The 15,397-nt window shown below is 36.3% G+C and overlaps 1 protein-coding gene across 2 annotated transcripts in view; it reads right to left on the reverse strand.

Moving 5' to 3' along the window:
- Window positions 1-15,397, reverse strand: part of MICU1 (mitochondrial calcium uptake 1) — a 218,243-nt gene that overhangs the window by 86,863 nt on the left and 115,983 nt on the right. For both annotated transcript variants that reach the window (XM_019953951.2, XM_070782354.1), the window contains exons 7-8: window positions 5,896-5,978; window positions 1,345-1,542 (exon numbers count right to left, since the gene is read on the reverse strand). In XM_019953951.2, coding sequence (XP_019809510.1) covers window positions 1,345-1,542; window positions 5,896-5,978 — 281 coding nt within the window. The remainder of the gene's footprint in view (window positions 1-1,344; window positions 1,543-5,895; window positions 5,979-15,397) is intronic.

Consider the following 15,397-nt stretch of genomic DNA (forward strand, 5'->3'; position numbering starts at 1 on the left):
AGCCTGAGCCACTTCTTTGGGTCTTCATTTTTTTTACGGGGATTCTCATGTATGTGTAAAAATCTGTATACTTTTCTCTTGTTAATCTGTCTTACATTAATTTAAGACTCAGGCCCAGGTGGAGACCCCAGGAGGATAGAGGTAAAGTTTTGTGCCCCCTGCACTATATATAAAATAAATAAATACTTACCAAGTATTACAGGGGCTACAAGAGACTCTTGAAGGAGGCTGAATCGCGGAGAACCATTACTTTGTTATTTTAAGGTACATTTCTTAAATATTAATTATTCTATTTCCAAAAAAACAGTGTGAAAGCACATTCTAAAGTTAGATCTGATTTTTAGTATGATCTATTCTTCTGCTTCTCTTCTAGAGAATGAATATTAAATACTGTTCTGATCAATAATAGGAATTCAGTTAGGATTTTTTAAACTGTCTCAACTGAGGTAAGTGGGTGGAAGAGGTGGGAGTAGTATATTAGAATCTCGGGGGAAAGATGGGAGAGCAGATAGAGAAGTAATATTCAGAGTTTAAAAACAAAGCAGCACTTTTCTCCAATACTTTTTTGTGTTTTTAGTCACAGTATTTAATGTTTCAAAATTTCAAATAACATTAAAAGCAGGGCATATGTTAACCCAAAAAAGGGGGTGGAGAAACACCAGCATAAGGGAATTTTTTCAAATCTGAGGAAATCAGAGACTTCATTTTTTTGTCCTCAAACAAAAATGCATACAAAAGGCATTTAATGCATGTTTTGAACCGAATAGTCTCATTAGCCAACTAATCTAAAAGTACTTAATTCAACAAATATAGACACAGAAAAAGGTAATAAACTCTTACAGAGTTGTGTCCAGGAACTGAATACCATGACAGTCTAAACTTTAAGTGGAAAAGTAAATCCTCAAACCCAGCATGACACCTTTGTAACTCTGAGTACATGTATCTTTATTTCTGACCTTTTGTGTTTCCAGCTGTTATTACCTTTGTAAACTTTCATAGAAAGAGCTCCTTATTATCCTCCCTGCTTTCATCCCCTGGTGCCTTTTACACAATAAGCATACATGCTCAGGTTGAGAACTGCTGTGAGTCCTGAATTTCTGTTTCCTCAAGCTGAGCATCCAGAGACAACTAAGATTTTCAATTTAGACTTCTTGGGCTTTCAGTCCTAGAATCATATTATTTCCTACTTGCTGTCAGGCTGCAGATCACTGATAAGGTTCAAACCAATCAGTTCTCATGGTTAGAGGTAGATAAAAAGAACACCTATAGTGCAGGCCCCTCCCAGCCCAGAGGCTCCTCGTGGGTACATGATGGACAGCGTCCTGAAGTGCAAGAAATACCTACCTCCAGCTTCAGAACATCGTGCTGCAGTTTACGCTGAAATTCAAGGAAGTTTTTGATTGTCAGCTTCCCCTTAAGATCAGCTCCAAAAAAGTAGGTTGTGAGGGCTGAACACAAGCCAGACTTGAGGGTGTTACCAGTTGTAGAACGATCTCTGTGACGCATTCCCATGCTGGTTTGGGAGCGAATAATGCTCTGAACCTAATGGAGAAGCAAACCCCAGTCCAGAAAAATATTACAAGGTAGAAAATGTAGAAAAGTAAGGGTAATAACAATCAACTAGTTACTATCTGCCTACACTGTGCTACAATTCTCTCTTTTAATGCTCACAACAATCCTGTGAGATAAGTCCAATGATTATCCTCATTTTACAGACGAGGAATTTGAGGTATGCTGTTAAGTAACTTGCTTGGAGTCAAGTAGCCAGCAAGTAAAAGAGCTGGTAACACACATGCCTGACACCTTTATAACTGGGATGCTCTTAAAAATCTCTCTTGAGAAAAAAGTATGCATTTGTTTTAGGCTCAAAACCTCACACACAACACTAAAATAATCATCAACCTCACAGTAATACCTTCCATATCTCAGGAGACTTTTAAAAATTTCACACTTCTACTACTGACTCTCCAGTTGTGATGAGAGGCAGTACAGCTATAGGCAAATACTTGATATCTAAGAGAGGTAACACATTAACTAGAATGATAATGCGAAATATAAAGTTGGTACGGAGCAATTCTCCAAGAGAAGATAGGGAATTAGTTTAATCTTTGAGAAATTTTAAATGAGATTTTGAGAAAGAATAATTTTGGGGGCTAGCAACCATAACCTAACTATTGATATACAAAATGAGCTTTTTGATGCAAGTCTATGATTGCTAAGCATTTTTTCCCCCGGCTGGTTCCTGTAGTCTTTTCTACCTCTTTACAAGCTAATAAAAACAACTATTCGGAATAAAATTGTGATACGTAAAGACAGATAAAGTTATATTATAATAGATAAATAATATATATAGCCTTGTGAATAATGAGTTTTAAATTGCTAAATTAGAAAAGTATAATATTTAAAAACTTAAAAGATTTGTAACAATGGATTTACTTATTTAAATGTCTTTATTTTATTTATTACCTATGACCATACAAAAGACTTACTTAACCCAACTGAATAGTCCCTGGCTCTAAAAGGTAACAGTAGTATAATGCAAAGACATGAGATGAGGAATCAGGAAACATGGGGTCTACAAGCACAATTTATATAGGTCATATAACTTCTTTGGGCCTTAGTTTTCTCACTGGAAAAGTTCCTGGTTAGAGGACACTGTCTCTAAGTTTCCTTATAACTATAAGTTAATATCATAAATGCTTCTGACTATGATTTTTTTCTGGGTTCATGTTTTATCAAGTGAATAAGACTGTTTGACGTTTGTTTTTCATGCACATGGAGATTTGAAAGATGGATTTTCAAATTATTTACGTTGAGGATTTTTAGACTTCAAATTGAAATATAGGATAATCAGTGCAGTGCTGCCTATATTTGAAGGCAATACACAATTCATTTTCTCTGCCTAACTGTGAGAACTGAAGAATTTTTTAGTAGCAGTGAATCAACATTGAGTACCCCTGTCAGGACCTGTCATGATTTAAATTTTGCCTGTGCTATAATATTGTAGCTTATATACTTTCTATGGTGGAAACTGTATGTTAGCTTCAAAAATGTGGTGCTGACAGTCTGTGTGAAAATTTCATCCCCTTTCTCTGTCTCACAGCTGACAGGTATTATTTCTCATACTTTAATACTAAAGAAATTTCTGTCATGGCCTGGGTGAATGTAGCCCTGACAGTTATATGAGTTTTTTAAAAAAAATCTTTGGGCTAGGTTAGTTCTATTTTATGATCTGTTATGAAATGGGTTAAGGAAAAGGATCCATGTGGAAGAAAGATCAGAGAAAACTCACACTTTATTTAGAGCAGAGGAATGCTTTTTATTTTATTTTTTATTATTTACTTATTTTGTCTACACTACACAGCATGTGGGATCTTCTCTGACCCCTTAGGACCAGGGATTGAACCCATTCCTCCTGTGGTGGGAGTGCAGAGCTCTAACCACTGGACCACCAGGGAAGTCTGAGTAATGCTTTTTAGTAATTTATGTTTATGCATGATGAAAGTGACTTTTGAAAAACGATGAATGAAAGAGTCACATTAGGTATTAGTCTGCCTCATGTCACCTTCACTTGGAAGACACATAATGATGAAATGTGTGTGTCTTCATATTGGGCTGTTTAACTTTTTAAAATAAGCTCGACAAACATTCTGTCAAGAAAATACCTATTTAGCTAGAAATTAAAGCGAAGTTTGAATGATTGAAAACTTAGTGCATTTTCAACCTAATGAATTATCATATTGCCCAAAAATGTAAAACACAGAAAGATGAAGCTGAGAAACTTCTAATAAGAGACATTCATCTCTGAGTCACCTTATAATTACTTTTCTTTTTCTAAAGAGTTTTTACATCAAAATTTCTTGTGATCAATATTACAAGTTGCATCAGTTTAACACATCCAGTTGTCAGGGGATCATATTAGATGAAATTTGTATTCTCTTCTCTGTCAGGTGAACAGAATGGTGAAGTGATTGCTACAAGTCATTCAGCTCAACAGCAATGGCAAAAATATTGGTGAGGATGTGGAGAAAAGGGAACTCTCATGCACTACTGGTGGGAATGTAAACTGGTGTAGCCACTATGGAAAACAGCATGAAAGTTTCTCAAAACAGTAAGACCGGAACTGCCATATTCAGCAACTCCACTTCTGAGTATTTATCCAAGGGAAATCAAATCACTGTGTCCAACAGATATCTTCACCTCCCCACCAAATTCACTGCATTATTATTTACAATAGCCAGGACATGGAAACCTAAGTGTCCCACTGGCAGATGAAGGATACAGAAAATATCACACACACACACACACACGCACATACACACAAGGGAATGTTATTGAGACATAATAAAAGAAGGGAATTTTGCCATTTGTGACAACATGGATAAACACTAAATAAATAAAGTGCTAAATAAAGTGTCAGACAGAGAAAGGCTAATACTATATGATTTCACTTATATGTGGAATCCAAAAAATAGCTGAACTCATAGAGAACAGATCACTGGTTGCCAGAAGTGAGGGGTTAAGGGTGGGCAAAAGGAATGAAGGTGGTCTAAAGGTATAAACTTCTAGTTATAAGATAAACAAGCCTTGGGGATGTAAGCATGGAGACGATAGTTAACAAAACAAAACTGTATATTTGAAAGTTGCTAAGAGAGTAGATCTTAAAAGTTCTCATCACAAGAAAAAAATTATAACTGTGTGCTTATTGTGGTAACATTGCAAAAAAAAATATATATAGGTCAAATCATTACATCACACACCTAAAACTAATACAATAAGTTAACTATATCTCAATAAAAATAAAATAGTTCGGTATAAAGTAAAATAGTTCTGTATAAAGTAAAATTTAAAATACCAAAATAAGTTCTATTTAAAATCATTTGATGCCACCCAGTAGTATCAGTAAAGTGCAGAAATACAGAAAACTGAAGGTATTGGATGGACATAGCTTGCAAATTGAATAAATATCTATAGGTATTTTGAAATATTTGTCTCTGTGTAGTTCTTACTTAAAGATACACTATACCTGATACTTTTTCCTACTTCCTTTTTGCCCCTTTACTCATTTTGACTACAAAAGCACTTTCTTGCACATATATATTTTTTCCTGTTTTGAAAACACTTCTATTAATCATAATAATTATACTTGGAGAGGTACCATGATCCTCTAAGGACAGAATTTTGATGGAAATGTAATCTCTTCCTAAAATTCAGAAGAAACTATATACATTTATGGCCTTCCCTGGTGGCTCTGATGGTAAAAAATCTGCCTGCAATGCAGGAGACCCAAGTTCAATCTCTGGGTCAGGAAGATATCCCCTGGAGAAGGGAATGGCTACCCACTCCAGTATTCTTGCCTGGGGAATCCCATGAAAAGAAGAGCCTGGTGGGCTACAGTCCATGGTGTTGCAAAGAATCAGACACAACTGAGCGACTAAGCACAGCACAGCACAGCACATATATTTATGGCTAGGACCTGGTACAGTAAAAGGTATGGTATCATTTTTCCTTCCCTCATAGAAATCCTTTCAGAACATACGTCATACATCCTTGTATTCTGGAACTTCCTGGCACAAAGAAGCTATTTAATAAATACTGACTGAATATATGATTGACTAGCCATACTTAGCCTCTCAACATTAGAGTCTAATTCATGTTGGGGAATTAGAGCAACCTTGACCTGAATCATATGCCGAAATAATTCCTTACATTTAGAGTAAAAACAAACAAAAACCCCTCACCTATTGTAAGTGGAGATAATTCTGAAAAATGATACTTTAGGTACTTCAAAAATTGGATAGCATCAGAATGTACTATCAAGGCCAAAGTAACTCCAAGGCACATGAAAATGTGTTAAACATTAATGTATTTAAAGGAAATTTCCAGGAAACTTGCCTGTTCAAACTCTTCCATGTCTACTTCTCCATCTCCATTCAAGTCAAACATCTTGAAGGCAATTTCAAAATTTCTCTGAGGAGCTGTAAGTTAGGAAGGAAGGAATGGCAGGAGGGAAGGAGGAAGGAAAGAGAAAAATATTTAGAAGGTATTGACCAAAATAAAATCACTGCTTTTTAAGAAAAAAGGATGGTTAAACATTAAAATGTAACTTCAAGTCAAAGAATGCCACCACATTTATCTTGATTAACCTTTTACAACAGTTCTTAAAACCAAGAGAATTTTACCATGGCCAGTAAAGATAGTACTTATCTATCTTCGTGTTTCAACACTCTCTTAAATACTTTACTTTCTTAGAAACCATCTTCTTTTAATTGAATAACATTAATGTTGTTCTGTTATTTAAATACAGTGTTATTTATCTGGGCATGAAAGTCTATTTGGAGTGAGATATACTGCTGCAAAGTAAGAAGCTGAAACTATCTTTGTCTTGCCTTTTTAAAACAAGCTAGCGTTCTACCTTGTTCTTTCTAGTCTCTCTGTTGTAAGTACAATCAGGAGTTCAGTGGATATCACTCTGCCAACAGGTTATTATTGACACTTTATCGATACCATTCTCCTCAGTGTCACTACAGCTCTGTGGTAAGGCAGAAAAGCACACGGTCAGCGACCCAGCCCCCTATTTTAATTGTATCAGCTTGATACATAAATTACTGAGTAAAGTATACTTAAATGTTTAAAAATCAAAATGAAAAATGCAAAGCTTCAGAAGACAGTATATTTTTTTCCCTTAAGTGAATGGTGAAAGTGTTTCAAGACTTCTTTAATGTCCCAGATCAATCAAAATACAATTATTATATTTGAACATTAGGATAAAATATAAATTCAACAGCGCTCCTCTCCTTCCTTACCATGCTAAATATTCTAGTAAAGAAAACTAGGGACTTGGTGGCGCCCAGGCTCAATCCCTGGTTGGGGAACTAAGATCCCACAAGCTGTGTGGCATGGCCAAAAAAAAAGAAAACTAAGTCACTTACTTCCTTCGGTGCTTCAAATTTATATAGCTATAGCAAATAAAAGTAAAATTTCCTATATATAAATTTTCAGTTAACATCACTTTTAGTTAAAAAAATTAAAGAAAATACATAGACAAAAAAGTAAACAAGGGCTTAGTATATTATGCGTTACTGTACACAGTTCATATTCCTGTCTTGCTCATTAATTTGTCAGTATCCACACTTTCTAAGCTTAAATTCCATTTTCAGCTAGCGAGCCTACTAGGTGGGTAAGCTCCTGGTTTTTAGTTGCCTGGATGAATTGTATGCTTCTCAGTTTCCATCCACCTGTTTCACTTGATAATGGCTTCCAACAGGTTTGCTTTTCTTAGGCCACCAGTATGATTGCTGAGAAGGATGCAGGGCAGGGGGGTGGGGATTAGATTTTTGTATATTTATTGTCACTTCTTAAATTATTCCCATTTGTCTGGATGCTATCTTTTACTGAAGAGTTACTATGCGCCAAGCACTGAACTGGATAATTTTAAGCTGTTTTCTAATTTTGTACTCTTAATCCTAAAATTATTTCTTTCTTAATTTTTTTTTAAAACAGAGTAGGATGTTGGGGCTCCAAGCCACTAAATGACTCGCTCAAATCACACAGCTAATAGGCAACAAACAGAACTGGTAAGTGACTGAGGTCAACGATGACTTCAAACCCATAAACTATTCATTATGTTCTACAGCCTCCAATATGAAAATTGTGGTTCTTATAATAATAAACACATACTCTTCATTCTGGTATGCTCTAACTTAGAAACAAAACAACAAAACATGACTCACTGGTTATGTCAGTCTCTGAAATAGCTTAGAGTTTCAAGTTTCATCTAAAGGACATTCCTAATATCAAAGAAACATTGCATGTGCAACGCTCAGTAGTTTAAGCTTAGTTGCAATCGCAGGCATAGGTAACATCAGATTCTGTAATGGGTTTGTCATGTTTTTTAAAAATTCTGAATATAAATTCTGTTCTTCCCTGTTGTCTCACAAGCTTAGCTCACTTCACTCACATACATTATTTACCTAATCCTTGTAGATACTTGAAATTTTAACAACTGCAGACAATGTGAGGCCACTGAAAGTTTTAAGTAGGGGAATGCCACAATCACACAGGCATTTAAAAAGAACTTCTCTGGCTACAGTATGAAGAATGTACTGGAAAACAAAATTCAGTCTCAGAGAACATCATTAAAGCTCCTGAAACTTGAAAATGTGAACTGAGGCAGTGGTCGTGGAGAGAAGAAAACAAATTTGAAATAAGGAGGCAGAAAGTATATAACTTAATGATTAATTAGCTGTGATGAACTGAGAGTAAAAAAGGCTGACAGCATGACTGGCTTAGGCTACCAGGTAGCTTACATATCATTAAAGAGAAAAAGACAATGTAAAAGTTTTGAGGAAAAAATGATTTCAGACAAGATCTGCTGAATTCAAGGAGTCCACAGCATATTCTGATGAAAATGTTCAGGAGATAGCTGGAAATATGGGTCTAAAGCTGGAAATATGGGTCTAAAGCTGGAAATATGGGTCTAAAGCTTAGAGGAGAGAGCTTAAAGCTAGTAGTCACATTAGCATAAACAGATACACACCTACATATGCATGCTCAGTTGTGTCTGATTCTTTGTGATCCTTATGGACTGTAGCCCACCAGGCTCCTTCATCCATGGGATTATCCTGGCAAGAATAATGGAGTGGGTTGCCATGCCCTCCTCCAGGGGATCTTCCCAATCCAAGGATCAAACACACACCTCCTGCATTGCAGGCAGATTCTATACCACTGAGCCACCCGGTTAGCTTCAAAGACCTGAAATGAAGATGTCCAAGGAGAACTGAAGATTGAGGAGAAGTGTACAGAAAGGATAGAAAGTAGTTGGAAGCTAATATTTAAGGTGAAAGTAAAAAGAGAGGAAGCAGTGACAAGTGGTATCACACCACCAAGAGAAGTGTGGTTCAAAATGAATACAAATAGGGGAAGATTTGGCCAGAGGCACTCAAAGGGTTGCTATTCATGAATCACAGCAGCATTCTCATTTCCTGTCTTCACTGATTACAGAGACAACGCAGAGTTTTTAAATTTTTAGGTTTATTATGAGCTTCTATTCCTACTATCTTACAAGTTCTGTGATGGCATACGCACAGGCATTTAAATGACTGAATGAGTTATTCTGGTAACATACTTATATGGTCTCCTACAACTAAGGTTAAATTCACTTTTACCAAACAAAGAACATCTTGTACTACTTGAGGTTTCTTTATCTTTTTAATCCTGGCTTACTCTCAAACACAGTATTTGCTCTATGTGGAATGACTTTAAGAGTGTTTATTCAGGAATATGCGTTGACACTCTCAGGCTGAGCTCTTGTGCCCTGGTCACTGATGCAGCACGTCAGGACAGCAGCCGTGCACGTTCTGATCTCATTTAGGCCTTAGCAGTCTATCACCCGAGGTCCTTCCAGTAGTTCTCTCAGGTCATTCAATCTTCATTTGCTGATCGTATCAAAGCACTCAACACAAGCGAAAAACCAGCTTGCCTTAAGTGAAACGTGCAACACAGGAATAAAGAAAGTGAAAGTGAAGTCGCTCAGTCGTGTCCGACTCTTTGCGACCCCATAGACTGTAGCCTACCAGGCTCCTCCGTCCATGGGATTTTCCAGGCAAGAGTACTGGAGTGGGGGGCCATTGCCTTCTCCAGAGGATCTTCCCTAACCAGGGTCGAACCCAGGACTCCCGCATTGTAGGCAGACACTTTACCGTCTGAGCCACCAGGGATGATCACACAGGAATAAGCTGCTAGGCAATTTTCTTGAACTCTCTTGTCTCCCTTTTAAAGTAGACTTCAGAGTAACTTTTAAATCTAGCTGCTCTGGAAAGCTAAAAGTATCTTGAGTTTACATTAATTCACAACCTATTGCCATAGAAAGGTAGAGAGAGGGGAATTCTTTTGAATTTCAGGCTACTTCTACAGTGAACAGTGAAGCTTCGCCCCATCCGTCCCTGTGTTAATGGTTCAATATATTTTCTACACAGCAATATCTAAAACAATCCTGTGTTGGGACTGATTAAAACAATGAGATTCTACACAAAGTTCATCACTCTACATCTTTTACCTATAATTCCGTGATAGTTTTTACTACAAGTAAATGGAGATACATTAGATCTTGTTCTAGTGTAGAATAAAACATTTTTATGTTATTCTACTATTGACAATAATGACAATAGCAATAACAACTCTAGATTTGTTCAAAGCACAGTAGATTTTTCTATACTGTTTTAGTAATAAGTAAAAAACCATGTTTTTCTATGTATGTAAGTCAAATAATCAGATAGCAACAACATTAGGTGTCTCAAGATTTCCATGACTGTTTCACTTACTTTTTTTTTAATAGAAAATGCAAAAGACTTGGGCTCTAATTCTGATTTTTCCAATCTAATGAGTTATTATGCCTTAAATTCTTTTTTGGTAGTACTGATGGGATGAACAAAAAAAACTGAATAGGTTAGATTCTAAACAAGTTTCTTATTTTCTGTTAAGCTTGGTTCTCCTACCACAAAATTCCCACCTTATTATTCCTGTTATAAAATGATGCATAGGACAAATGAGGTAATTAATACACAATATCAGAGAACTCTGAGTGAGGAGAAAAAACTGTATATAGTATGATGAACCTCCATTCAGTGATGAACCTGCCTACTGAATTTGTAAGGATGATCATATAGCCTCTGATTATTTCTGAGGGAGGTCACCGCTTGCAATATCTAACCATTGTTGGCCAGCAATGGCCATATTAATTGAACTTTTTTTCTCATGCAGAATGGGCTTCCCAGGTCGTTCAGTGATAAAGAATTCCCCTGTCAATGCAAGGAGACACAGGAGATATGGGTTTGATCCCTGGGTCAAGAAGATCCCCTGGAGGAGGAAATGGCAACCCACTCCAGTATTCTTGCCGGAGAATCCAATGGACATAGGGGCTTGGCGGGCTACTGTCCACAGAGTTGCTAAGAGGTGGATACGACTGAGCGCACACTCACCACCACCTTCTCGTGTAGAGCTCAAATCTAATTCTTTGTAGCTCTTACAAACTGTCCTAATTTAATTTTTGAGAGAAATACAAAATATAACTGCTTCTCACCTTTATGATGTCCCTCTGAATACGTAAGAACATAGCATCATGTCTCTACTAAAGGTTTCTCAGAACCTCTTTCCAGAACGTCAAGGTTATTTTGTAATAGCCTTCTCTGGGGTACTTTAGGTGACCAATGGCTCCCATAAATGCAATATTCTAAAATGGTTAATTCTGGAATGACTTATCCTTTCTAATAATAGTAGGACTTCTCTGCAGACTAATAACATTTTTCTTATATGAGGGCATAATGTTTTGCTTTTCCACATTAGGCTAGAGCAAAGGAGTAGAAAAACCTGCAAGATTAGATTTCAAAAAAGTTGCCCTCTCTCAATTCTCCTGAATTCTTCAAGGTATGACAGCTAGGTGCAGTCTGGAAGAATCTTTCTGCCGTTGTTTTTCTTTTTTTTTTTTTTTAACATAGACTGGAAGCACTGTAGTTGTATTGTAGTATTTCCCTGGGATAATTTAGCTTCCAAAGGACGCTACGTAAAGTGAAAATATCCTAAGAATTTTTAAAAAACATACGTAAGCAAGAGCAGATCAATTTCCTTTTCAATGACATACTTGCTTTCTAAGTCTGCTCTGATGTCTGTTAGTAACTATTTCACAGGTTCTCTTTGATAATCTATTAGCCTTTTCAGCATTTTGTAATATTAGGTTTCATGCTGCGTGCCAGGCCAACACGATAGCTAGCAAACGGACTGCAAATATTTGAAAAATAAAGACTTCAAGAATCATAAAATCTAAGGACAAAGTCAAGAAATAGTTATTATAAAGCCATACATTTTCTATTTTATTTTTATACATAGTTAACTTTGTATAGAGGCATATGTATGTGCGGGGCTTCCCAGGTGGTGCTAGTAGTAAAGAACCCACCTGCCAATGCAGGACACACAAGAGACACAGGCAGGTTCAACCCCTGGGTTGAGAAGATCCCCTGGAGTAGGAAATAGCAACCCATTCCAGTATTCTTGCCTTGAAAATTTCATGGACAGAGAAACCTGGCAGGTTACAGTCCATGGGGCTGCAAAGACATGACTAAGATACTGAGCACTCCATATTTATGTGAAGCAAGGCGTGTGTGTGTGGGCGTGCTCAGTCCTGTCCCACTCTGCAACCCCGCATACTGTAGCCCACCAGGCTCCCATGGAATTCCCCATGGAATTTTCCAGGCAAGAATACTGGAGTGAGTTGCCATTTCCTGCTCCAGGGCATTTTCCCAACCTAGAGATGGAACCCGCGTCTCTTGTGTCTCCTGCGTTGGCAGGGGGATTCTTTACCACTGCTCTACCTGGGCAGCAAGACATAGCATGAACAGTATCAGTAGCTCAAAAACTTAACAGTTACACACTTTCCGCTTCAACTCAGAAGTCCCATAGACAGGCCTGCCCTCATCTTTGTCTTGTAGAATAACCTACTAAAATATCCACTATTAATTTTGCAATCCATCTGAAGTCACTGGAGATGATGAAAATAACTATAAGATTTTGTAAAATAACTATAATATTCTATAATCAAGAAATGATTATTCTTAAAATGCAAGATGTGAAACAGCAAATAAAAAAATCCACATCTACTATAATTGGTTACAGAAGACACTGTACTGTGAAATAAAGTTAAAATCAAGATTTTCTCTGTTGGTTGTATGAGAATTACAATTTAAAACACTGTAATAACTTTTAGACTATACTAACAAATTTTAGTTAATAACCATTTAAGTGACTCAACTATGCTCAAACAAGGGTAAGTTAATTGGATTGTTTCCTGAATATGTTTTCTGTAGTTGTGCAGCTGTATGTTCCCATGAAGTTGAAATACAGGGGAATCAAACTATACAATATAAAACAATGAACACTTTACCACTTAAAATATCTAGTTCCTCCCATGATGAGCAATTTGAAATGATAAAATGGTACGACACTTTTATTGGTAACTTCTGGAATTCACTATCAAGAAAATTTCCTTAGTGGAGGAAAAAAAGACAGTAAGGTGATCTGAAATAGCCAAAGTTAATGGTATGTAGATAATGTAGTTCTTCTTAGGTTTGCTCTTTTAACATGGTGGAGCAGGAACCCTCCATGATTGAAATGACAAATGCCAAAGATAAAGAAAAAGAGGCCCCAGTTATCCAGGAGGAAAAAAAGTTATAAAGAAAAAAGTATTGAGTTGTATCATAATTCTCCACAACACTTACAGAATACTGCAGAGCAAATTCTATAGAATCTTGAGGGAAAGTAATTTTAAGGGTTACATACCAGTCAATTCATCATTTATCTACATTAGCAACAGAAGATAGTCTCAGACATTCAAGGACTTAGAAACTGTATAATCCACAAAACTTTCCTAACAATATTCCACAAAAAACAGTAACAAAATTCATAAGCAGGGATTGGTAAACTATGATGTGCTGGCTATTTGTTTGTATATTGTTCATGGCTGCTTACAACTGAGTAGCTGTGACACAGAACCTATGGCCAGCAAGCTTAAAATATTTATCTTGCCCTTTAAAAAAAAAGTTTGCCAACCCCTGGTCGAGGAAATTCTTCAGCCAACGATGACAAAAAAAAAAAAAAAAAAAATCAATCAAAATAAAGACTGGGAAGATGAGATCAATTAAGAAGTGAGCAGTAAGTTAAGTGAGCAATAAAATCAGGAGAAGAGTTAAGCTTAAATAATGGTTATTAATAAAACAATCATAGCATGTGGCATTTATTAAATGTATCAGGCACTTTATATAAATTATTTAATCCTCCCAATCGTTCTGTGACACTGTACTAATATACCCATCCCCTGTTACGAAAGAGGGAGCTAAGGTATTGGGTGTCCAGAATCAAAGAGCCGAGATTCAAATCTAGACATTCTACTAGAGTATGCACCACTTTTAGTCATTATACAAAAGTGGTTATAAAAATAATCAAGTATAAGATAGTCCTTGAAAGAGAAAATATATAAATGTAAAATTATTTTTTAAAATGACTTGGAATAAAAAATACCAGATTAAAACTGTAAAAACAGTGTGTAGAGAAGAAAGTGAAAGGAAGCTAAATTACTTGATTTCCAATAGAAGACATCAAAAGAAATAGATGATTCTGTCCTAGATACAAAAAGCCGTGTCACCCTTGAACTCCCACAGATACGTACACACATCCTGATCCAGGGATCACACCTGGGTCTCCTGCACTGCAGGCATATTCTTTAATGTCTGAGCCACCAGGGAAGCCCAGGTAAATCATGTCTTCTCCGAACCCCCATAAGTACATATACACATACACACTTAAGTTAATTCAAAGGTTACCACAAATGGGAAAGCATTAAAATTATTTGGAAGAAAAACTCAATGAACAAAGCAAAAGCTTGAAAGAAAAAAATGGAAGAAAGCATAGAAAACAAGATATAAGGTGACAGAAGAACAAATAAATCACAACAAAGTTAAATGAACTAAACTGCTCTATTAGAAGACACAGAGCATGTCAGACTGCATTTGTTATTTATAAGAAATATATTGAAAACAAAATATCACAAAAAGTAAAGAGTAAGAGGAAATACAGGAAAACAAAACAGAAAGAAAGCAGAGGTCTTATTATTAATATGAGACAGAAATGAACCAAGAGGAGAAGAAGGATTAAGAACAAACACCATTTCCATATTACTCATAACTACCATCCATAAAGAATATCTATTATATATCTTTATGTACAGGATAATATTACATAAAATATATTACAAAATATTAGGTATAAAGAAGAAATTACAAAAATTACTGTAATATCTAAATCTCTGACGTATTTTACAGAAAACTTAATGAGGTCATGGAGACTTTATATAATACAAACAACAAGTTCAATTTGATAGATATATATTGTCAATGTTAGTGTGTTAGTCGCTCGGTCATGTTCAACTCTTTGCAACCCTATAGACTGTAGCCCACCAGGTTCCTCTGTCCATGGAATTCTCTAGGCAAGAATACTGGAGTAGGTTGCCATTTCTTTTTCTTGGGGATCTTTCCAAAATGGCAACCCACTCCAGAACTCTTGCCTGGAAAATCCCATGAACAGAGGAGCGTGGTAGGCTATAGTCCATGGGGTCGCAAAGAGTTGGACACGACTGAGCAACTTCACTTTCTTTTCTTTTCCAACCCAGGGATTGAACCTGGGCCTCCTGCATTGCAGGCGGATTCTTTAATATCTGAGCCACAGAGTCTGCATGTATTTTTTAAATCTTCAAAGGAAATTTAGAAAGACATTAGATATTAGTCGACATACAAACAGACACACAAACACAAGTAAAATAAGAAATGGCAAATGCAGAATTTTTACAACTATA

This window comes from Bos indicus, chromosome 28, assembly GCF_029378745.1.
Source record: "Bos indicus isolate NIAB-ARS_2022 breed Sahiwal x Tharparkar chromosome 28, NIAB-ARS_B.indTharparkar_mat_pri_1.0, whole genome shotgun sequence".
Lineage (NCBI taxonomy): Eukaryota > Metazoa > Chordata > Mammalia > Artiodactyla > Bovidae > Bos > Bos indicus.